At 42.0% G+C, this 21,785-nt stretch overlaps 1 protein-coding gene across 3 annotated transcripts in view; it reads left to right on the top strand.

The window, feature by feature from the left end:
- The first annotated feature begins 6,427 nt into the window (after nt 1-6,427).
- Nucleotides 6,428-21,785, top strand: part of Khdrbs2 (KH RNA binding domain containing, signal transduction associated 2) — a 393,774-nt gene continuing 378,416 nt past the window's right edge. For 2 of the 3 annotated variants that reach the window (XR_012911354.1, XM_075980542.1), the window contains exon 1: nt 6,428-6,670. Coding sequence is in view for 2 of the 3 variants with exons in the window: in XM_075980542.1 (XP_075836657.1) it covers nt 6,580-6,670 (91 nt within the window). In the remaining variant the exon portion in view is untranslated. The remainder of the gene's footprint in view (nt 6,671-21,785) is intronic. The other variant, XM_075980543.1, reaches the window with a different exon arrangement.

Genomic DNA, 21,785 nt, shown 5'->3' with positions numbered 1-21,785 from the left:
ATATAACATAACTTTATAAAATTAGCTTAAAATCAAGTATATTTTCATATCCATTGTTGTAGCTAACCCACTTGCTAACCTCTTGTCCTGGCTAGTTTTATGTCAACTGGATACAAACTAGAGTTGTCTGAAAGGAGGGAACCTCAGTTGAGAAAATGCCTCCATAAGATCCAGATGTAAGGCATTTCCTTAATTGAGCAGAGAGGGCCCAGTGCATGGTGAATGGTGCCGTCCTTGTGTTCCTGGGTTCTATAAGAAAGCAGGCTGAGCAAAGCCATGGACCCACTGGCCCTCATGGCCCATGGGTGCTCAAAAGCTCCCTACCTGTGACTGGCTCCCTTTATGGCCTGCCGTGTTCTCGCGCCCATTGCCCATTGCTGCCACTCGGGGACCTGCAGCATTTTATTTACTTTTACCGTTACACAAATGTTTTCCAAAATCAACCCCCCTTTTGGTCTCTACAACCTCAAGATCAGTGGTTCTCAACGTTCCTAAAACTAAGACCCTTTAATGCATTTACTCATGTGGTAAGCTCCCAATCATAAAAAAAAAAAAATTGTTGCTACTTCATAACTGAAGCGTATTTACTTATTTATTAGACATACCTAAGATTTTGTAAATTTAACTATTTTCAAAATACTTCATAACTGAAATGTATTTACTTATTTATTAGACATACTTAAGATTTTGTAAAGTTATCTATTCCTGAATTCAGTGCACACTACAATGGACACAGTATGGTAAAACTGCAGGTCTGTTATTTCCAAAGCCAGCTAGTAAACTTTGATGCTTCAAATGATTTGCCAATTAGATATATTGATGTTATTTTATTAACACTCATTTTTGATTTTTACTCTGAAATCATATCACATAGAAAAGTGGAAAAACTATGGAAATTTCATATTATGAGTCCTATCCCGCTTCCCCCAACTCTTAATATTCTACCTCACTCACTATATTTTTATGTAATGTCCTCCATCTCTAGTTCTGTGCATAGATATTTTTTTCTTATTTGAGAATAGAATCAAATATGAAGATCCTTTACTCCTCAGATATCTTATCTGCTTTTCCTAAATCAAGGCAATCATTTATACAATCGTTGTGTAATGAGAAAAAGCAGAAAGCTAGAAACATAGATATTATTCATATTTTGTCAGGTACACTGTCAGTATGTTTAAGAAAAAAATAAAAATAAAATTTGCCCCAGGATGTAATCGAGTATTAAGTTGTTTGTTGCACTGAGATGATTTCCATTGTGATTGGTCAGATCCAACTGGTTGGATGTTCATCAGTGCTTGTCCCCACAGAATCCAATTTATGACATTGCTTTGAATCTCATATTTAATTCTTCCTTTTTCTCTCTTTGATGTAGAATGGATGAGTTCTTTAATTTGGATATGTTTTTCTTAAGACTGCCTTTCTGTGTAGCCAAGACTGATATCGAACTCGTGACTATCCTCCTCAGTTCTCAAGTGTTGGAATTCCTGTGTGTACTACCGGACAAGGGTTGGAATACCATTTTAAAATTTCATTATCCTTTTCTAATGCCTGATACTTGTGTTCAGTTTTGTTCAAAGTTTGCCATATTAATCACTTTAAGTGTATACTGTAGTTATTTTAAGCCGATTCAAGAATTTGCACACGCCATGTTCAGAACTTAGTAATCTCAGCCAACTTCAACTCTGTACATAGCAAACAATTATCCTTTTCTTCACTTCTACCTGACAATGTCATTCTACTTTTTGTCTCTGAAATATTTACTGCTACATTTGGCAACTAATTTATACAAATATTTTATATAAAATTGCATGTTTATTCTATGCAACAAAACATCACAATGTTTTATCATGTATAGCAGTATCCTAACATAGAGGTCAAGAATGAGAAAACGTACACAAGCTAATTACTTGCAGTGATTTAAAACCTTGAGTAGGATGACATTTTCTTGACTATTTTAATAATAGGCAGTTATTTCAGGAATGTCCACAAGTAATTCCTAAATTAAAATTAAAACTTAATACAATCTTTCTTCCCTTGTATTGGTCATGATACATATTGTTCATAAAAAATTTTAATTTAACTGAAGGTATTTTTAAATTAAATCTGTTTGTAGCCTTTATCTCCTTAATTTAAACCAAATACAATGGAGATCAGATCTTTATTTGCTGTGTACAGGAAATATTATATATCAGTGTTGTAATCCCTTTCTTTCATATGTTGATCTCTAAAAACAATCAATACTCAAGCAACAAGTCAACATTTATTGGATTTAATATTAAGGAGAGACAGTCAATAACTTTGCCTTGGAGTGATAATCATGGCTACATTCTCTTCACCCATAAGAAATCTGGTATTTGCACAAACAATAACATGTCAAAGAGGTAAAGGGGGTAGCTTTCCAGAGATTCACCTCAGTTAGTTTCACAAAAACAGATGATTTAAACACCAGAAATGTATGTATTACTTGGATAGTGAGATCACTTAAAAAATAGCACAGCTTCTTCTTTGGCTTTGTTACTCAAATTGTGAGTGTTTAGAATAGCAATATGACAACTAGGTAGCCACCATTGAACTGCCAGCTCTTTTCTTACTGACCCTTGTCTGTAGGCAGAAGCCACTTGTTCATTCCTGGCTACCCAGACCATGAAATAATCACCCAGAATCTATATTATTTTCAATACTGTTTGACCAGTAGCTTAAGTGTATTTCTAGCTTGCTCTTATAACCTAAACTAACCCATCTCCATTAATCTGTGTATCACCACATAGCTAGGGCTTACTGGCAAGATACCGGTGCATCTGTCCCTGGCAGAGGCTACACGGCTTCCCCCCGACTCTGCCTTCTTTCTCCCAGAATTCAGTTTCATTTTCCCTGCCTAGCTCTATTCTGCCTTGCTATAGGCCCAAAGCAATTTCTTTATTAATTAATGGTAATCACAGCATACAAAGGGGAATCCCACATCACTTGTTTGCTATGCTTAAATTATACACTTGTTTCTCTTAAGGTATAACATGCCTACTTTAGAGATTTTCAAACCAGCACACATATATTTAGGATATAATTTGTAATTATTAACTTGTGCTGTGACATATTAGCATCCAGTCAATTTTGATTCTAAACACTTTATAAATTATTGACTTTTCTTTTTCATTTCTACTTTATTATATTATTTTAATAAATCTTTTATTAATTTTTGAAACATTAATACAATATATTTTGGTCCTATTTCATCCAACTTCTCCTAATCTTTGCTAGCAGAGGACTTGAAAAGGGAGGCCTTTTGCAATATATATTATCATTGCTATTGATAGTCAGTATAGCCACATTATCATTCTCCATTCTCTTTAAAGAATTCTTTAGGACAGGTGATGGTGGCATAGGCCTTTAATTTCAGCACTTTCTGGAGGCAAAAGCAGGCAGATCTATGAGTTCGAGGCCAACCAGGTCTACAAAGAGAGTTTCAGGACAGCAGTGGATACACAGATAAACTCTGTCTCCAAAAAACAAAACCAAAACCAAAACAAACAAACGAAAACCCCCCAAAGAACTTTGCTTTATGATTTTATTGATATGTGTGTTGGGGAGGAGACATGTCCATACCATACTTGAGTAGCAAATGCTTGTAAATATTGAACATTTGCCAGTCTTCCCCATTCCCTTTTATAACCTTAAAATATATTGAGAAAGTTATTAGGGAACTGAACTGATAAATGGCTTGTGAATTTAATGAAAATAAAGAAACTGTGCATCAAAACAGAAGCCTTTTGCCAATGAGAATCTGCCCGGCTCTTCAGCAAGTGAGAGAGAATCAGTTAACATTTCAATTCACAGTTATACGAGGTGATGCCTACTCATTAGAAGACGAAAGAAATACTACACACTTGAATGGAGGCCTGCAGTCTCCATATGACTGTACAAAGTACCAATTGTTAATAATTTGGTTAATCCATGATTCTTCCTTCCTCCCTCCCCCCTCTCCCTCCTGCCTCCCTCTTCCTCCCTCTCTTCTCTCCTCTTGTGTGCATCTATGTGAGGTTATGCTCCTGTGGTGTTTAGGGGGCAGATAGAAGAGGCCATCAATGTGCTCCCTCTGTCACTCTACATATTCCTTTGTCTGATTGTCTCTCCTTGAAACCATGGTTCATCTTTCTCAGTGAGCCCCAAAGGTAGTTAGCCCTAGGGACCCTCCTGTCTCTGTCCACCGTAGAAATGGGTTACAGGCATTTTGGGGATACTAAGCTTGCTATGAGGGTATGAAAGCTCCAGTCTTTGTAAGTGGAACAAACCCTCCTGATGGTTCATCCATCTCAGATTGTAATAAGTCTCATTAAACGTCTTTGATGCTGGCCTTTCTCACAGGATATATGGAAGGACTGAACACACAGCTTACACATTCATCACAACGTATTCTATATAGTGTGCGCCTTTAGCATCCTCTGGATGCTAACTGAGTTGGGGTGGTCTCATAATAACCCACCTTTGAAATAATTGTACAACAAGCAAAAGCATATTTCAGAACGTATTCAGGACTAGAACTCAGGTTGAAAATCAATTAAGAGATGATTTGATTCTTCCTAGCACCAGAAGAGGGAAGCGTACCAGTAGTTATGATTTATTTATGTATAATCACAAATACTCTTTTCAATAATAATTTATTTATAGGTTATCAATTTATTTACATTTGTATTCATAAGATGTCCTCAATCCTAAGGTTACTCTTAAAATATTTAACACACAATTTTGGTGGCCACAAAAAAGCTATAAATGAGTCAGGGGACAAGACATGGTGATGTGGAGTCACCTACTGGGAAGACTTGGATCTGAATGTGGAGGGCACCTGTCCAGGGAATGTTGGATTTGTCTTTGGTGGCTCATACTGTTTGGAAGTGGACAATAAGAAATTTGGTTGCTAGCTTATTTGTCTTGATGCCCATCATATAATTGTACTAAATTCACAAACTACCCTAACGATTAGGATTCATTCTAATTTTCTATTATTTCTGATGATTTGTCACGTTTCTTGGTTCCTTTGCCATCCTTCCTTAGAAAGCATCTCTACCTCCACTGTGAGAGAAAAATACAATGTGTCTGTCTTGTCTGGCCGTGATCCTCTAATTTCAAGTCCCGTCTCTAGACCCCTTACAGTATCTATAAACACTAATTGGATAGATGCATATAACTTTAAATATCTAGCATACAGGAGAGTAGGGTAAGCCATGCCATTGAAAGTTTAGGCACTACTGAGACTTGAATTTTAGTCTCAGCTTTAGCACAAGTAAGAGGCATATATCTCCAACTATATAAGCAAAACTCAGTTTCTTTGGGACCATGTTTTCAGTGTTTTTGTGAGATGGAGTGAGTTATCTCATGGAAGGTGAGGCACGTTAACTTCTTAAACAGTCACGCAGAATCAATATAATACTCCAACTTTATCTAAAATAAATAAAATATAAGGAAAGCTTTGGAAAGAATAGAAGAACATTAAAAACTTCCAGCAGATTTTATATATAGGCAGTCGATCCAGTCATTAATTTAGAAGGAGAATTGAAAAGGGATTGTTTGTGAAAAGACAACAACAAAATGAAGAAAGACTCATTCCATTTGAAGTAGCAAGATATGTCAGGGCCCCATCTATAAAGGAAGGATGCATTTTTTTCCCCTTCCTTTATTGGTGATTCTTGAGAGTCAATTGCTCATTTGAATAAAGGTGGGGCAGACATAAATTAGTTCAGCAACATTCCCCTTGATAGTGAAAAAGACCATGACCTTAAAATAGGAGAACATCAGAGTGACTGAAGTTAGGTACCGCCCCCCCCTCCAAGTTTATGTGGTGAGTAAATTCTCCACGGGATGGGTGGATACCTAGAAGTACTTCCATATCGCGATGTTGTACACTGGAAGTGTTTTGCCGTACTACCAAATCTTTTTTAATAACCTCTTCATTTGTCCATCAGTGGACATCCTCCTGTCCCAAGATGTATGTAGGTCATGGGAAACACCAGGCACAACCTATGTCTAGTCTTGGATTTCCAACCCTGCCCAAGAGCATGCCATCAGCAAGGAGAGAGACACCTGTGCCTTGGGGACACAGGTGAAGTCCACCACCTCCCAGTGCCTGGCGTGCACATTCTCCCTCTCTGGGCATCCGGGACGCCTGGCGGTCCTCACAGGCTCCCGGGTTCTAGACAGGCCTGGGAACCCTGCGGGCTGAGGTGGCCAGGAGAGAGCGCCTGCACTTCTCCTACCCCTCCCCTCCGCAGCAGCCTCCTGCCACTCAGGCGACTCGACGTGCGGCCCCGCCCAATGACGGACGGCCGCCTCCGCGGGCGCCCCGCCCTCCCGGCTCCGCTTCCAATGGGAGGCCGGCGGGGGCGGGCCGCGCGGGCAGCCTCTCCAGCTGAGGCCGCGGCTGGAACCGGGCAGGGGCGCGGGAGAAGCAGGTACCGGCGCGGGCTGCGCAGCCCCAGGCGCGAGAGCTGCGCTGACGGGCGGAAGGACGGTCCCCTGCGGGAGCCAGGGACCGCGGCGTCCGAGCGGGCGGGATTCGCGCCTGGCCAGGCACGGTCCGAAGTCCGCGCTATGGGAGAAGAGAAATACTTGCCTGAGCTGATGGCAGAGAAGGATAGCCTGGATCCATCTTTTGTGCACGCATCGCGCCTTCTGGCGGAAGGTAGGACCGGCCCCGGCGCTCGCCATCCCCGGGCAGGGAGAAGTTGGGGAGGGTGGACGCTCCGCTGTGCAGAAACTGCCCCTCGGAGCTGCTAATGAAGGCAGGAGCGCTGCGCGGGTAGCCGGGCTCCTCTGAGGCTGAATTGCTGGAGACCAAAGCCCTGAGGTCTCATGACTGGAGGATGCGACCTGTTAGGGTCCTGGACAGGAAAACCAGCAAGTGTCAGGTGGTCCACCGGGACCTTTTCACTTCACAGAAGCCAGGGAAATCAGTTCAGGAGGAAATGCGATCCATGAAACGTTTTTCTGAGAGCGTCTTGGACACACATCAGCGTTATTTATTTAGTACATTTCCCCCCCTTTGGCGTTTCTAAGTGATTTTGATAACCTTTTAAAATCAGTCTTTCCCCTGAAAGTCTTAGAATTAATCAGCATTAAAGTATGCGTGTTTGTGTATTTATGTGAGCGTGGTAAGCAGAAGCTAAAGTGCTTATAAATGTATTTGAAAAGAGATCATTGGGTACTCTGTGAGATATTGGTCCCTAGGAACGCTCCATAATTGATCAACTGTTTTTTTTTTTTTAAAGCAGGTGTGCTTTTTTTTTTTTATGTACCTGTGATGTTCATGGAGCTTCGGTTCCCAGTGGAGCATCTATGCCTTTTGCATTGCTTTGAAAGGTCGTTTGAGAAAAGGCACACATGAAAACTTCTCTGTCAGAAATATTAACCCCAATTATTCCATTTATGTGAAACAATGCTAGCTACTAAAGACATCCCATGTGCTCACTAATCGGCACTTGCCTATTTAACACAACTGCAGAATTTGGGGATGAATGTTTCATTAATTATGAACTGCTTCATCTTCAAACTGGCTACCGTGCAGCTTGGGAGCGTGGGGTCTGACCCACTAGAAAAAGCAGTGCCATCGTCCCCTTGTCCAGTTCCTCAGCATTAAAGTAGATTTGAGGCTTTGTTTTGCATCGTAGAAAAAATCTTGCTCCTCATAGGATTCACAGATATTAGATTTATTTGACATTTTTAATGGGTTATTCTTTATTATGACCCACAGTAACAAAGTATCTCATGAAAGACTGCCAGGAAGAAATTTATAATCAGAATGTAGAAGACTCGAAATAATCTAAACTGTTTTCAAGGGAAGGCTGGCTTTGTAGAGTACTTAGGGAGTGAAATACAATCATGTTTACCACTTCCCTAATAATCCAATTATAGTCAATGAAAAACTAAAGTCAAGGACTATCCTGTCCTCTGCTTTTAAAGGACGTCTGTGTACTCATTGTAGGAATATTGAAAAAGAATGACTTAATAAGCATTAACAGATTAAAAATGTTCAATTATTCACTTCAATCTGTTCTTCAGACGAGTTTCCGTTCAGCGTACAATGAAAAAGGAATATAGATTCGGATCTTCTCTGTCCTGATAACTGGAGCTCTCATTGGGACGGATGAATCAATCTTTGATTCACCAGCTATTAATGTCTGTTAACTGTACTTTCAAAGCTTACAGAACTAAGGGATGCAGATGAAGGTTTTAACAGAGTGCGACACACGGATATTCCTGACCAGGAAAACGGTTAAGAGAACACTAAGTGCCTGGCTTCCTGGCACTTTTCTTTCTCAAGCACCGGATTTCTTGCGACTTAGGAAATTGTTCTAATGCACGTTGTAATTTAATTTTTTCCCAGCAGGGGGAAGCATGGCCTGCTTTTGTAATGGATTAGGGGGAAAGCTCCTAACTAGACAAGCATCTCAGTAAGAAACAAAGAGGGTGCCTAAATTCAAAGAATTCCTAATGAGAAAGGAGAAAGAAGGAGGTGGCATCGGTAATCCGAGAGTAACCAGATAGTTACATAAAGAGAAGCGCAGGCGTGTGTCACTTCTGTAACTCTAACCAAGCTCTTTACTCATGCTTACTAGACTGTAAGGGGAGTGTGCTTTGGATTCTCGGTGAATCAGAATGCACATGTTGCATTATAGATTTTTTTTCCCATTGTCTTTTCAAAGGCCATTTGTGAGGGTTTCTAGGATCGCTGTAGAGATTTTATTTCTCGTACCTGGAAATGCTCCGATTGAAGACATCAACTATAAATAAACCTGACACAGATACTCAAATGGAAGGAAGGTGCACACCGAAATACATTATAGCAGTTCTGTGCAGACAGGCTTGAGACCGAGGGGGCAATAAGAATGAGCCAGATGATTCCATTCTTTGGAATGAGTTTCTAGAAGCAGTGATATAAAGCAATGAGCTCTCACAATGACTTATTTTGCCTTGCAATAATTGATAGATACAAGCCTATAATCACTTGTGCCTGCTTCATTTACGTTGGAAGGCCATGGTCTTCACATTACTTTTTGTGTTGCTTTTGCATTTTAATTGTATTTTATTTCATTTATTTCTGTTTCTTGTTTTCAGTGAGGGTGATTCTAAAAAATAATCATTAAAAACAAATACATTATGAATATGACTGTTAGCAATAGCAGATCTTGAGTAATATGGGTTAAGGTGTTTTTATAATGTATTTGATTAAAATAACTTCCATCCTGTAATTACAATTTTACATAGCTCCTCAGTTGTTATGGAAGGTGTTTCTGAATGTGGTAATAGAGCAAACTCAGTATGATTCTTAATGCTCTGGCCCAGGTCCGATTCTGCTTGAGCAGTGGAGTTTCATGAGGCTATTTATAGCTATGCTACCTCCATTTAATTCCACGTTTATTTAACCTGAATTTTGTAAGCTTTCCTTGTCTGGGTCCAGTTTTCTTCTCTCAAATTAAATAGTTAGAGTAGGAGAGCTGAATATTTCTGCAGTTCTTACTTACTCCCAGATGTTTGCTGATGCGAAGAAGTGATGTTTGCGTACTCAGAACAGAAAAATCAATAGCTGAACATTTTGAAACTTTTTCATTCCTTCCTAGTTTAATGATTAATAATACATTCACTGCAGTATAGTGCAATTTGAGGCATATACACTATGTTGGACAAGGAAGACAGATTCATGTTCTTAATTCTATTGAGTGACTTTGAAGACTTGGGTCTTCTGTGTGAAATGTATGTGAACATAAGCTTGTCTTCAGTGGAATGTGCTATGTGACCAATTCACATTTCTTATTGCATTATGACAGTTTATGCTTTCAGAAGGATTATTAAATTTCAGTGAAAGTGATTTAGGCAAGGCTTTCTTGCCTGTGTCTTCACAAATATGATGGATTAGCCACTGTTTTAGCTAATTTATGGTTCTGTGAAAGCTAAGATTGCCAAATAAAATAGTTTCTGAGCCACTCCTTCCAGAGTTTGGTGAAAGCTTGACCTGCCAGCGGCAGTTGGCCTTTATGTTTGCAGATCTATGTGAATTTTTAAAAATGGGATGACAGCAAGGATTTTAATTTTTCATAAATGGTAACATGTCAAAACTGAGTTAGATTCAAATTCTCAGTAAGGATCACTTTAAAATTTAGATCTTAGTCCCTAAATATTTCCTACAGCTCTTGGCAAGGTTATAAGTTATCGAACATTCTGATAGTGTACCTAGAATCACCCTCTAATTTAAAAAAATACAATATTTACACAACTCTTTCTGTTGATGGTTTTTTTCTTGATGACTATGTCTTTTTTCTCTCTGTAGAAGCAATATAATTTTAATTACATTTATTAAATACAAGACAATCACACACAGATACAGATTAAAATCTTGCTATCTTCAGTCTGCATTCAAACCAATTAATGACATGGGCAAACCCATCTATTTCAGTGTATAACACACTTGGTACTGAGTACTGACATGTCCACCCTTCACTGTGATACACTGAAGATGCCATTTGCTTTCCTGTATGATTCTGTGTTTTTTTTTAATCTGTGAAATGGGAAATGCAATGCTCACCAGACAGATATTTTGAGATATACCTTTCTGTTTTCAGTAATAAGGGCAAAATTTTATGTAAATACAGGAAACACATTTTCTTTAGCATTTTCATGCCATTGTCTGCTTAGTCTCAATGTGAGACTAGATTTTATTATTTTTTTTAAATATTTATTTATTTATTTATTATGTATACAATATTCTGTCTATATGCCTGTAGGCCAGAAGAGGGTGCCAGACCTCTTTACAGATGGTTGTGAGCTACCATGTGGTTGCTGGGAATTGAACTCAGGACCTTTGGAAGAGCAGACAATGCTCTTAACCACTGAGCCATTTCTCCAGCCCGAGACTAGATTTTATAAGAAAAGGAAAAGTGATTCTTACTTTGCTATTTGAATCACTGCTGAATGATGTTTTAACTCATAAGTCAAGTTAGAAAACATATTGTCTTGTAAAATATGGCTGCAGAGAAGATTTTTAAATGCCCCCATCCATCAATAGTTCCTTGTCAGTCTGCCTTGGTTTGGTCAACACTAGTTATTATTTCTTTTAATAACAAATCTAGACTTCATCAAGCTTCTTCTTCAACCTACAATACTTCCCTCTTAGCAAGTGATTTCAGCTTTCTTTGTCTCTGTGTATATGCTCTGTTGTGTTCCTTGCTTCCTAGTACATGCAGATTCCATGTCCCACGTCACATATATTCATATACATTCGTGCTTATCCTCACATAAGACTCCATGCCCCCATCACATACAGACTCCATGCCCCCATCACATACAGACTCCATGCCCTTCCTCACATACAGACTCCATGCCCATCCTCACATACAGACTCCATGCCCCCATCACATACAGACTCCATGCCTACATCACATACAGACTCCATGCCCCCATCACATACAGACTCCATGCCCTTCCTCACATACAGACTCCATGCCCATCCTCACATACAGACTCTATGCCCCCATCACATACAGACTCCATGACCATCCTCACATACAGACTCCATGCCCATCCTCACATACAGACTCCATGCCCCCATCACATACAGACTCCATGCCCCCATCACATACAGACTCCATGCCCCCATCACATACAGACTCCATGCCCATCCTCACATACAGACTCCATGCCCCCATCACATACAGACTCCATGCCCATCCTCACATACAGACTCCATGCCCCCATCACATACAGACTCCATGCCCCCATCACATACAGACTCCATGCCCATCCTCACATACAGACTCCAAGCCCCCATCACATACAGACTCCATGACCATCCTCACATACAGACTACATGCCCCTATCACATACAGACTCCATGCCCCCATCACATACAGACTCCATGCCCCCATCACATACAGACTCCATGCCCATCCTCACATACAGACTCCATGCCCCCATCACATACAGACTCCATGCCCCCATCACATACAGACTCCATGCCCATCCTCACATACAGACTCCATGCCCCCATCACATACAGACTCCATGCCCCCATCACATACAGACTCCATGCCCCCATCACATACAGACTCCATGCCCCCATCACATACAGACTCCATGCCCATCCTCACATACAGACTCCATGCCCATCCTCACATACAGACTCCATGCCCCCATCACATACAGACTCCATGCCCCCATCACATACAGACTCCATGCCCCCATCACATACAGACTCCATGCCCCCATCACATACAGACTCCATGCCCCCATCACATACAGACTCCATGCCCATCCTCACATACAGACTCCATGCCCCCATCACATACAGACTCCATGCCCTTCCTCACATACAGACTCCATGCCCATCCTCACATACAGACTCCATGCCCCCATCAATAGAGACTCCATGCCCCCATCACATACAGACTCCATGCCCATCCTCACATACAGACTCCATGCCCCCATCACATACAGACTCCATGCCCCCATCACTTACAGACTCCATGCCCATCCTCACATACAGACTCCATGCCCCCATCACATACAGACTCCATGCCCCCATCACATACAGACTCCATGCCCCCATCACATACAGACTCCATGCACATCCTCACATATAGACTCCATGCCCATCCTCACATACAGACTCCATGCCCCCATCACATACAGACTCCATGCCCATCCTCACATACAGACTCCATGCCCATCCTCACATACAGACTCCATGCCCATCCTCACATACAGACTCCATGCCCCCATCACATACAGACTCCATGCCCATCCTCACATACAGACTCCATGCCCACATCACATACAGACTCCATGCCCCCATCACATACAGAATGCATGCCCCCATCACATACAGACTCCATGCCCATCCTCACATACAGACTCCATGCCCACATCACATACAGACTCCATGCCCCCATCACATACAGACTCCATGCCCATCCTCACATACAGACTCCATGCCCCCATCACATACAGACTCCATGCCCCCATCACTTACAGACTCCATGCCCATCCTCACATACAGACTCCATGCCCCCATCACATACAGACTCCATGCCCCCATCACATACAGACTCCATGCCCCAATCACATACAGACTCCATGCCCATCCTCACATACAGACTCCATGCCCATCCTCACATACAGACTCCATGCCCCCATCACATACAGACTCCATGCCCATCCTCACATACAGACTCCATGCCCATCCTCACATACAGACTCCATGCCCATCCTCACATACAGACTCCATGCCCCCATCACATACAGACTCCATGCCCCCATCACATACAGACTCCATGCCCCCATCACATACAGACTCCATGCCCATCCTCACATACAGACTCCATGCCCATCCTCACATACAGACTTCATGCCCCCATCACATACAGACTCCATGCCCCCATCACATACAGACTCCATGCCCATCCTCACATACAGACTCCATGCCCACATCACATACAGACTCCATGCCCCCATCACATACAGACTCCATGCCCATCCTCACATACAGACTCCATGCCCCCATCACATACAGACTCCATGCCCCCATCACATACAGACTCCATGCCCCCATCACATACAGACTCCATGCCCCCATCACATACAGACTCCATGCCCCCATCACATACAGACTCCATGCCCATCCTCACATACAGACTCCATGCCCCCATCACATACAGACTCCATGCCCCCATCACATACAGACTCCATGCCCCCATCACATACAGACTCCATGCCCCCATCACATACAGACTCCATGCCCTTCCTCACATACAGACTCCATGCCCATCCTCACATACAGACTCCATGCCCACATCACATACAGACTCCATGCCCCCATCACATACAGAATCCATGCCCCCATCACATACAGACTGCATGCCCACATCACATACAGACTCCATGCCCCCATCACATACAGAATCCATGCCCCCATCACATACAGACTCCATGCCCATCCTCACATACAGACTCCATGCCCCCATCACATACAGAGTCCATGCCCATCCTCACACCAGACTCTATGCCCCCATCACATACAGACTCCAAGCCCATCCTCACATACAGACTCCATGCCCATCCTCACATACAGACTCCATGCCCATCCTCACATACAGACTCCATGCCCTTCCTCACATACAGACTCCATGCCCTTCCTCACATACAGACTCCATGCCCCCATCACATACAGACTCCATGCCCCCATCACATACAGACTCCATGCCCCCATCACATACAGACTCCATGCCCCCATCACATACAGACTCCATGCCCCCATCACATACAGACTCCATGCCCTTCCTCACATACAGACTCCATGCCCCCATCACATACAGACTCCATGCCCATCCTCACATACAGACTCCATGCCCTTCCTCACATACAGACTCCATGCCCCCATCACATACAGACTCCATGCCCCCATCACATACAGACTCCTTGCCCCCATCACATACAGACTCCATGCCCCCATCACATACAGACTCCATGCCCATCCTCACATACAGACTCCATGCCCCCATCACATACAGACTCCATGCCCCCATCACATACAGACTCCATGCCCATCCTCACATACAGACTCCATGCCCCCATCACATACAGACTCCATGCCCCCATCACATACAGACTCCATGCCCTTCCTCACATACAGACTCCATGCCCCCATCACATACAGACTCCATGCCCCCATCACATACAGACTCCATGCCCACATCACATACAGACTCCATGCCCCCATCACATACAGACTCCATGCCCCCATCACATAGAGACTCCATGCCCCCATCACATACAGACTCCATGCCCATCCTCACATACAGACTCCATGCCCACATCACATACAGACTCCATGCCCCCATCACATACAGACTCCATGCCCCCATCACATACAGACTCCATGCCCATCCTCACATACAGACTCCATGCCCATCCTCACATACAGACTCCATGCCCACATCACATACAGACTCCATGCCCCCATCACATACAGACTCCATGCCCCCATCACATACAGACTCCATGCCCCCATCACATACAGACTCCATGCCCATCCTCACATACAGACTCCATGCCCCCATCACATACAGACTCCATGCCCCCATCACATACAGACTCCATGCCCCCATCACATACAGACTCCATGCCCCCATCACATACAGACTCTATGCCCATCCTCACATACAGACTCCATGCCCATCCTCACATACAGACTCCATGCCCCCATCACATACAGACTCCATGCCCCCATCACATACAGACTCCATGCCCCCATCACATACAGACTCTATGCTCCCATCACATACAGACTCCATGCCCCCATCACATACAGACTCCATGCCCCCATCACATACAGACTCCATGCCCATCCTCACATACAGACTCCATGCCCATCCTCACATACAGACTCCATGCCCCCATCACATACAGATCCCCATCCTCACATACAGACTCCATGCCCCCATCACATACAGACTCCATGCCCCCATCACATACAGACTCCATGCCCCCATCACATACAGACTCCATGCCCATCCTCACATACAGACTCCATGCCCCCATCACATACAGACTCCATGCCCCCATCACATACAGACTCCATGCCCATCCTCACATACAGACTCCATGCCCATCCTCACATACAGACTCCATGCCCCCATCACATGCAGATCCCCATCCTCACATACAGACTCCATTCCCATTCTTGAATTATTTTATTAATAAAAGACTAATATTTTTTTTCTTTTCAAGCTTGACCCACATCCTGCACACCAGCCCTTCCCATGTGGTTTGAATTCATTCTAGAGATACATCTTTTCCTCGGGTCCTCCCACCACTTCTGCTTAGTCCTTTTTGTAGCAGCCTTGACAACATGAATAACTGAAAAAAATAGACTGCATTTCACTTGCAAAAGTAATGAAATTAATCTTTCTTGCCACTTATCCTCTTTTGTGTCTTTCAGGTGTCTGGTATTATTAATCAGTACCTAGTTTCCTCATTTTTCTTACTTTATCTCTTCAAAACTCTTCTGTCTAGCCTCTGTCTTCACCGCTGCCCTGAAAGTCACTTTAGTGACAGAAGCACCCGCACCAGCCTCATCTATTAAAGGTTTTCTTCCCTTTCAGGAGGCACACGGTTTGCGGTTTGCACTGCTGCTACTCTTGCAGGGCCTTTCTCCTCTCTGTGTTTCTGCCACTGTCTACTGCTGGCCTTCCCTAATTGTCTAACTCTTCCAGGCTCTTCAGTATACTTCAGTTCCCGACTTCAGTACACCCCGTACTTCCACAAGGATTCGTTCAAAATGAAATTCCCGCCGGCTTAGGCTCTTTAATAATTTGTTTCCGCAACAAGTAGCTTGTGTTCTTTGGCATTCTTACCTTATATCTCCTTTGCCCGCCTTGTCTCTTGATCTTCTCTGCTTAATTTATCTGGCCTGCAATAACTTATTCGCCTCTCAACACCCTCTCTGCTCACCCTTACCTGTCCTCACCATGGTGGCCATGTTCTCTTTCTCGAGCTCACTGTCCCCAGTGTCATTGTTCCATCGTTACTAGGTTGTGCTGGTCTGTCTCACTCGAGTGAACTCGATGGGCAGAGCTAAGTCTTGCTCAGCATTGCATAAACAATATCCATCATGAGAGCTTCACATATGGAGCTGCTCAGCACATACATGCAAAGCTTTTCCTCATCACACTTCAGACTCTGCTCCCATGGCCTCTCTGCGACATCATCTGGCATGATATATAGCTGGCTGCCTCTATTCCCCATCCTGTATCTAAGGGATTCTATGTGCTGTGACTTTCCTGTAAGAGCTCCCTAATTTATCTCCTTGGTTATAATGATTACTCATTCAAGAAATTGGGGCTGGCTACCCCTTCATCTAGGAAGCCTTCCATAATAGCTTCCTGATCTTATTTATTATGGATTAGGTGAACTTGCCTTTCTTCTTCTTGACCTTTCCACTGCTATATTGCAACATGCAGTTCTGTTTGATCTTGTCTTTCTGCCCTCTAAGCTGAGAGGTTGGATTTGTGACTCTGGTCTCTGAATCCTTAATGCCTGCCTTCAGTTTCGGTGTGTGATACATGGTTACTAAGTGGATGATACCACAGTTACATACTACCTTTCTCCTAGCTAGAAGACATCTCCAGAAACAAAATTCCAGAATTTCCTTCACGGTTGAATTCAGCCATATTTTATCAATCCTTAATTCAATTTACAGAGGATCGTTTTAAGAACATTTATTCACTAAAAAACATTATTTTGAAGTAGTTTTACATTTGCAGGTAATTGTGAAGCCAGAGGTTATTTTAGTCTATAATATCCAACTGGAGAGGATGACATTGATACATTGTATGGGCAGAGCTTTGTTGTGCAGCCCTGTGTAGGATTGTTGGATTATCACAGCTGTGATGCTCAGCTACCTCCACAACGATGATCTTCTTTCTTTAACATCTATGTTACTCCTCTGTCACCTTGTTCCTGACTGTTGTTTTATGCCAATTTAGGTGCTTTTCAGCCCTGCCTTCCTCTTCTTTTCCTTCTTGGATTTCATGAGAAGAGCATACACATTTTCCCTTCCTCTATAGGGTCCTAGTGACTCTGCCTATGTGTTTCTTTATAGTTAGGGCTGATTTATTTCTTTGATTCTGTTTTAAGTCAATTTTTTCCCCCACTGCTCTCTTATGCTGTGATTGAGTCTGTCTCAGAGAAGAATTTTAAAATTCTACGTACTGTATCTTTAAGTTGTAAACTTGTAGTGTTTCAGATCTTCTGTTCTTTTGCTCAGACAATTACAGAACCTAGTGAGTGGGCAAATGTTGGTTGCCTTTTCTCTTTCAAATTGTTTTCCCTCGTTCTTGCCATGAAACATATGCTTTTTTAAAACTGTGCCCTGGATATTTTTAGTGTTATATTATGACAGCATGGGTTTTTTTAAAAATCTTTTTAGAATAAGCTTATGACACTCTTCCTATAGACATGGAACCACCATCAGAACAAGCTATCTTTAGTGACAAGCCATGTTCCTCTCACTGGTATCATTGACCTTACTCTGTCTGGGAGGTAGACGATGTCCCCTTACTGCTTCCTGTGTATTTCTGCTGATATTAAGAAGGATGGGGAGGCCTCATTCCTCCTGGGTCATGGTGAAGTTTCCAGCAGTGTTCAGAAGACATAGAGCCTCTGTGGTACTTCCTTGTTTGGAAACAAGAGCCTATTCATTATATGTGAGGGTACCAATTCAAGATTTTATATAACCTCTGCTGACATTGTGTGAGGTGGGTAGAAAGGGAGTACTGATTTCTAGATCCGTCTTCTTTGATAGCATTCAGAGGGAAATAGTGCCTGATTACCATTGCGTGAGGTTAAAAATATAGGCTTCCTTCTTAATCTTTGTTTTTGTAACTGTCTTTTTTTTTCTTTTTTTTTGGAGCTGGAGCCTATTATATATTCCAGGCTCACCTCCACTTTGCATGATCCCTTGTCTCAGCCTGATGCTCTAATTACAAGATGTATCATCATATTCAACACTACTTAATTTTTTCTTAAAAGGAGTGAACATAGTTTTTAATAGTTCATTGAACTGAGAAAGACATTTTGTATTTCAAAATTATGTTTTGTTAAGCTTCCCTTAATCTAGTCTTTTGGCTAGAAAGAATAAGCGTATATATGTCTGGGCATTTGTGACTGTGTGAGTGTGTGGGTTGTCTGTGTTGATTTTTTATATGTTTCCAGCAGAGAAATTCTAGGCACTCACAGATGTGTTGACTCTGGGTTTAGATCTGTGTGTGATGATAACCAGCTGACCCACCTCCTTCCTTATGCCTTTCAGAGCATCTCTTTATTTTTATATATGATAACCAACACCTATTATTTTCAGTTTTTATTTCTTTATAATACTTTCATGTAAATATATGTTTGGATTTGAACATCAATATTTTATAAAGTAACTATGTATGAGTGGGCATGTTTAATATATACTTATTTTTATTGTATAGAACCTAAAAGAAGAACAAATTTGACATGTATTTTTTGTTTCTCTTTAAATAGTCTGGAATGAACCTTTTTCTTCCTATAGTAACTGTAGAAGTAAAGCAATGTGTTTACAGGGGTTAGAAAACCTTAGGTATAACCATGTGCCGTCAGCATTTCATAGTGGTTGTTTAATCACTGTATATCACATCTCTTCTTTTGACCAGTATGTATTACAAAAAATATCTGATTTGAAATTTTATTCTGTCACTTCTATTTTTAATGCAATAAATATCATATGCTCTAACCATATTCATAGATTGAAAAATTAAGCATTTTTATGAAAGTGGTAATTTTCAATAATATAAGTATGACCTAGAAATATTATTTTAAGAAACATGATTAGTAGTTGATTTCCCAAAGTTATCAAATATTTGTTTTATAGGACCCCTTATTTTCTTGAGTGAAAAATCTTATGGTGACTAATTTCATTCATCTAGAGTTTAAGGAGTCATGGCCAGTGTATATCATTGATACACCAACTTTTCCTTAATTGAGCTATTTGTGGCTCATCTCCATTCCTAAACTTGCTGACTCTCAGTAGAGGAGTGCTGTGGGAACTCCTTCATCCAATAGCCTTTAAGATACCTGCCCACTTTGGGCGTGGTCTCATGTACTATAAATGCAGGCAAAAAGTGTTTGTAGGCTGCACTGATGCTGGATTTAGTTCCAGCACACACAGGGAACTACAGATTTGTACTCTTTCTGTGAGTTTATCCCCAAACAAATAAAACTTTGTTATACTCCATTCCAGGTTATTGTGGAACTCTTTTGTACATCAACAAATAAGTAATAAATATTTAAAAACACCCGCATTGCTTTAGGTTCCTTTCTATAGGTATTCTTAGTTTGGATATAGTTTGGGAGACAGATTCTATGGGGCTAGGACTCCATTACATTTAATTAGACAATCACAGTTGTCCTTTAATGTTATTTGGTGACATATCTCTACAATAACTGTATGCTACTGATATACACAGAGGCATTACATGTTTAATTTGTCAAGTCTAAGCTGTAGGGGATTTAACACATTTGTGTGTGAGTAGAAGGCACGTAAGTACACATACATTTTTATGATATCAGTAGTTCATGGATGGTCTGCTAGATTTCATGACTATTTAGCAGAGCAGTTATTTTGAAGATCACAGGGATCCAGAGTTGTCATACTTACTGTTGACTCATTCACAGGCCGTGCTCATTACCAGAAGCTGCATGGAATGTTTTCATGGCTTACCGTGAGTCTACCCACCAATCACATTAGATTGTAACTAGTATCATTCTTATAAATGTCAAGAGTTAATACTATTTAGCACAAGTACTAAAGTAAAGAAATGTCGATCAAAAATTCAGATTTACCCAACCAGAGGCCATGCAGAGCCACTAAAATATACTGCCTTCTTGGGGAAGAGGCAAATCTATTCATGCTGTGAAGGAAGGTCAGATATTAATATGTAAAGTTTAGGTCAGAGACTTGATATTAATTTGTCAGTAAACTGCTCATAATAGTCCCCAATGCAAGAAATACATGAATTAATTTATAATGCTATAAGATAAATAGAGTAAGTTAAATATGAGTGAATTTGTTGTGTGGGCCTTTACCAAATAGTTAATTATACAGTCAGGTTGAGGAAATCTGAATGTCTTATATTTAAGGGTGCCATTAAAGTACTTAGTAATGGTCAAGAGAGGCATAAGCAAACATTTCGTTCTTTGCTTTTTTTTTGCATTATTTTTTTTATTGAGAAAAGGAAAAAAAAAGTTTCCCCCTCCTCCCAGCCTCCCATTTCCCTCCCCCTCCTCCCACTCTTCTCCCCCTTCCCCACTCCTCTCCCTCTCCAGTCCAAAGAGCAGTCAGGGTTCCCTCCTAGACATAGACGGAGGGGGGAGGACCTTGGAATTTCCATAGTATGTGGGTTTTAATGTGAGATTTAAGTGTTGAGTTTTTTTTTAAATTCTTTTTTTCGTTTTTTTTTATTGAGAAAAGGAAAAAAAAAGTTTCTGCCTCCTCCCAGCCTCCCATTTCCCTCCCCCTCCTCCCACCCTTCTCCCCTTCCTCCCACTCCTCTCCCCCTCCCTCTCCAGTCCAAAGAACAGTCAGGGTTCCCTGCCCTGTGGAAAGTCCAAGGTCCTCCCCCCTCCATCCATGTCTAGGAAGGTGAACATCCAAAGTGGCTAGGCTCCCACAAAGCCAGAACATGAAGTAGGATCAAAACCCCGTGCCATTGTCCTTGGCTTCTCATCAGCCCTCATTGTTCGCCATGTTCAGAGAGTCCAGTTTTATCCCATGCTTTTTCAGTCACAGTCCAGCTGGCCTTGGTGAGCTCCCAATAGATCAGCCCCACTGTCTCCGTCGGTGGGTGCACCCCTCATGGTCCTGACTTCCTTGCTCATCTTCTCCCCCTTCCGCTCCTTATTGGGACCTTGAGAGCTCAGTTCAGTGCTCCAGTGTGGGTCTCTGTCTCTATCTCCATCCATCACCAGATGAAGGTTCTATGGTGATATGCAAGATATTTGTCAGTATTGCTATAGGATAGGGTCATTTCAGGTTCCCTATCCTCATCTGCCCAAGGAACTAACTGGGGACATCGCCTTGGGCTCCTGGGAGCCACTCTAGGTTCAAGTCTCTTGCCAGCCCTAAGGTGGTTCCCTTAACTAAGAATTGTGCTTCCGTGCTCCCCTATCCAGCCTTCCTTTATCTCAATCATCCTGTTTCCCCAAGTTCCCCCCATCCTCCCCTT

This window comes from Microtus pennsylvanicus, chromosome 7 (genome assembly GCF_037038515.1).
Source record: "Microtus pennsylvanicus isolate mMicPen1 chromosome 7, mMicPen1.hap1, whole genome shotgun sequence".
Classification (NCBI taxonomy): Eukaryota; Metazoa; Chordata; class Mammalia; order Rodentia; family Cricetidae; genus Microtus; species Microtus pennsylvanicus.
This window is presented reverse-complemented; position numbering and strand designations above follow the sequence as displayed.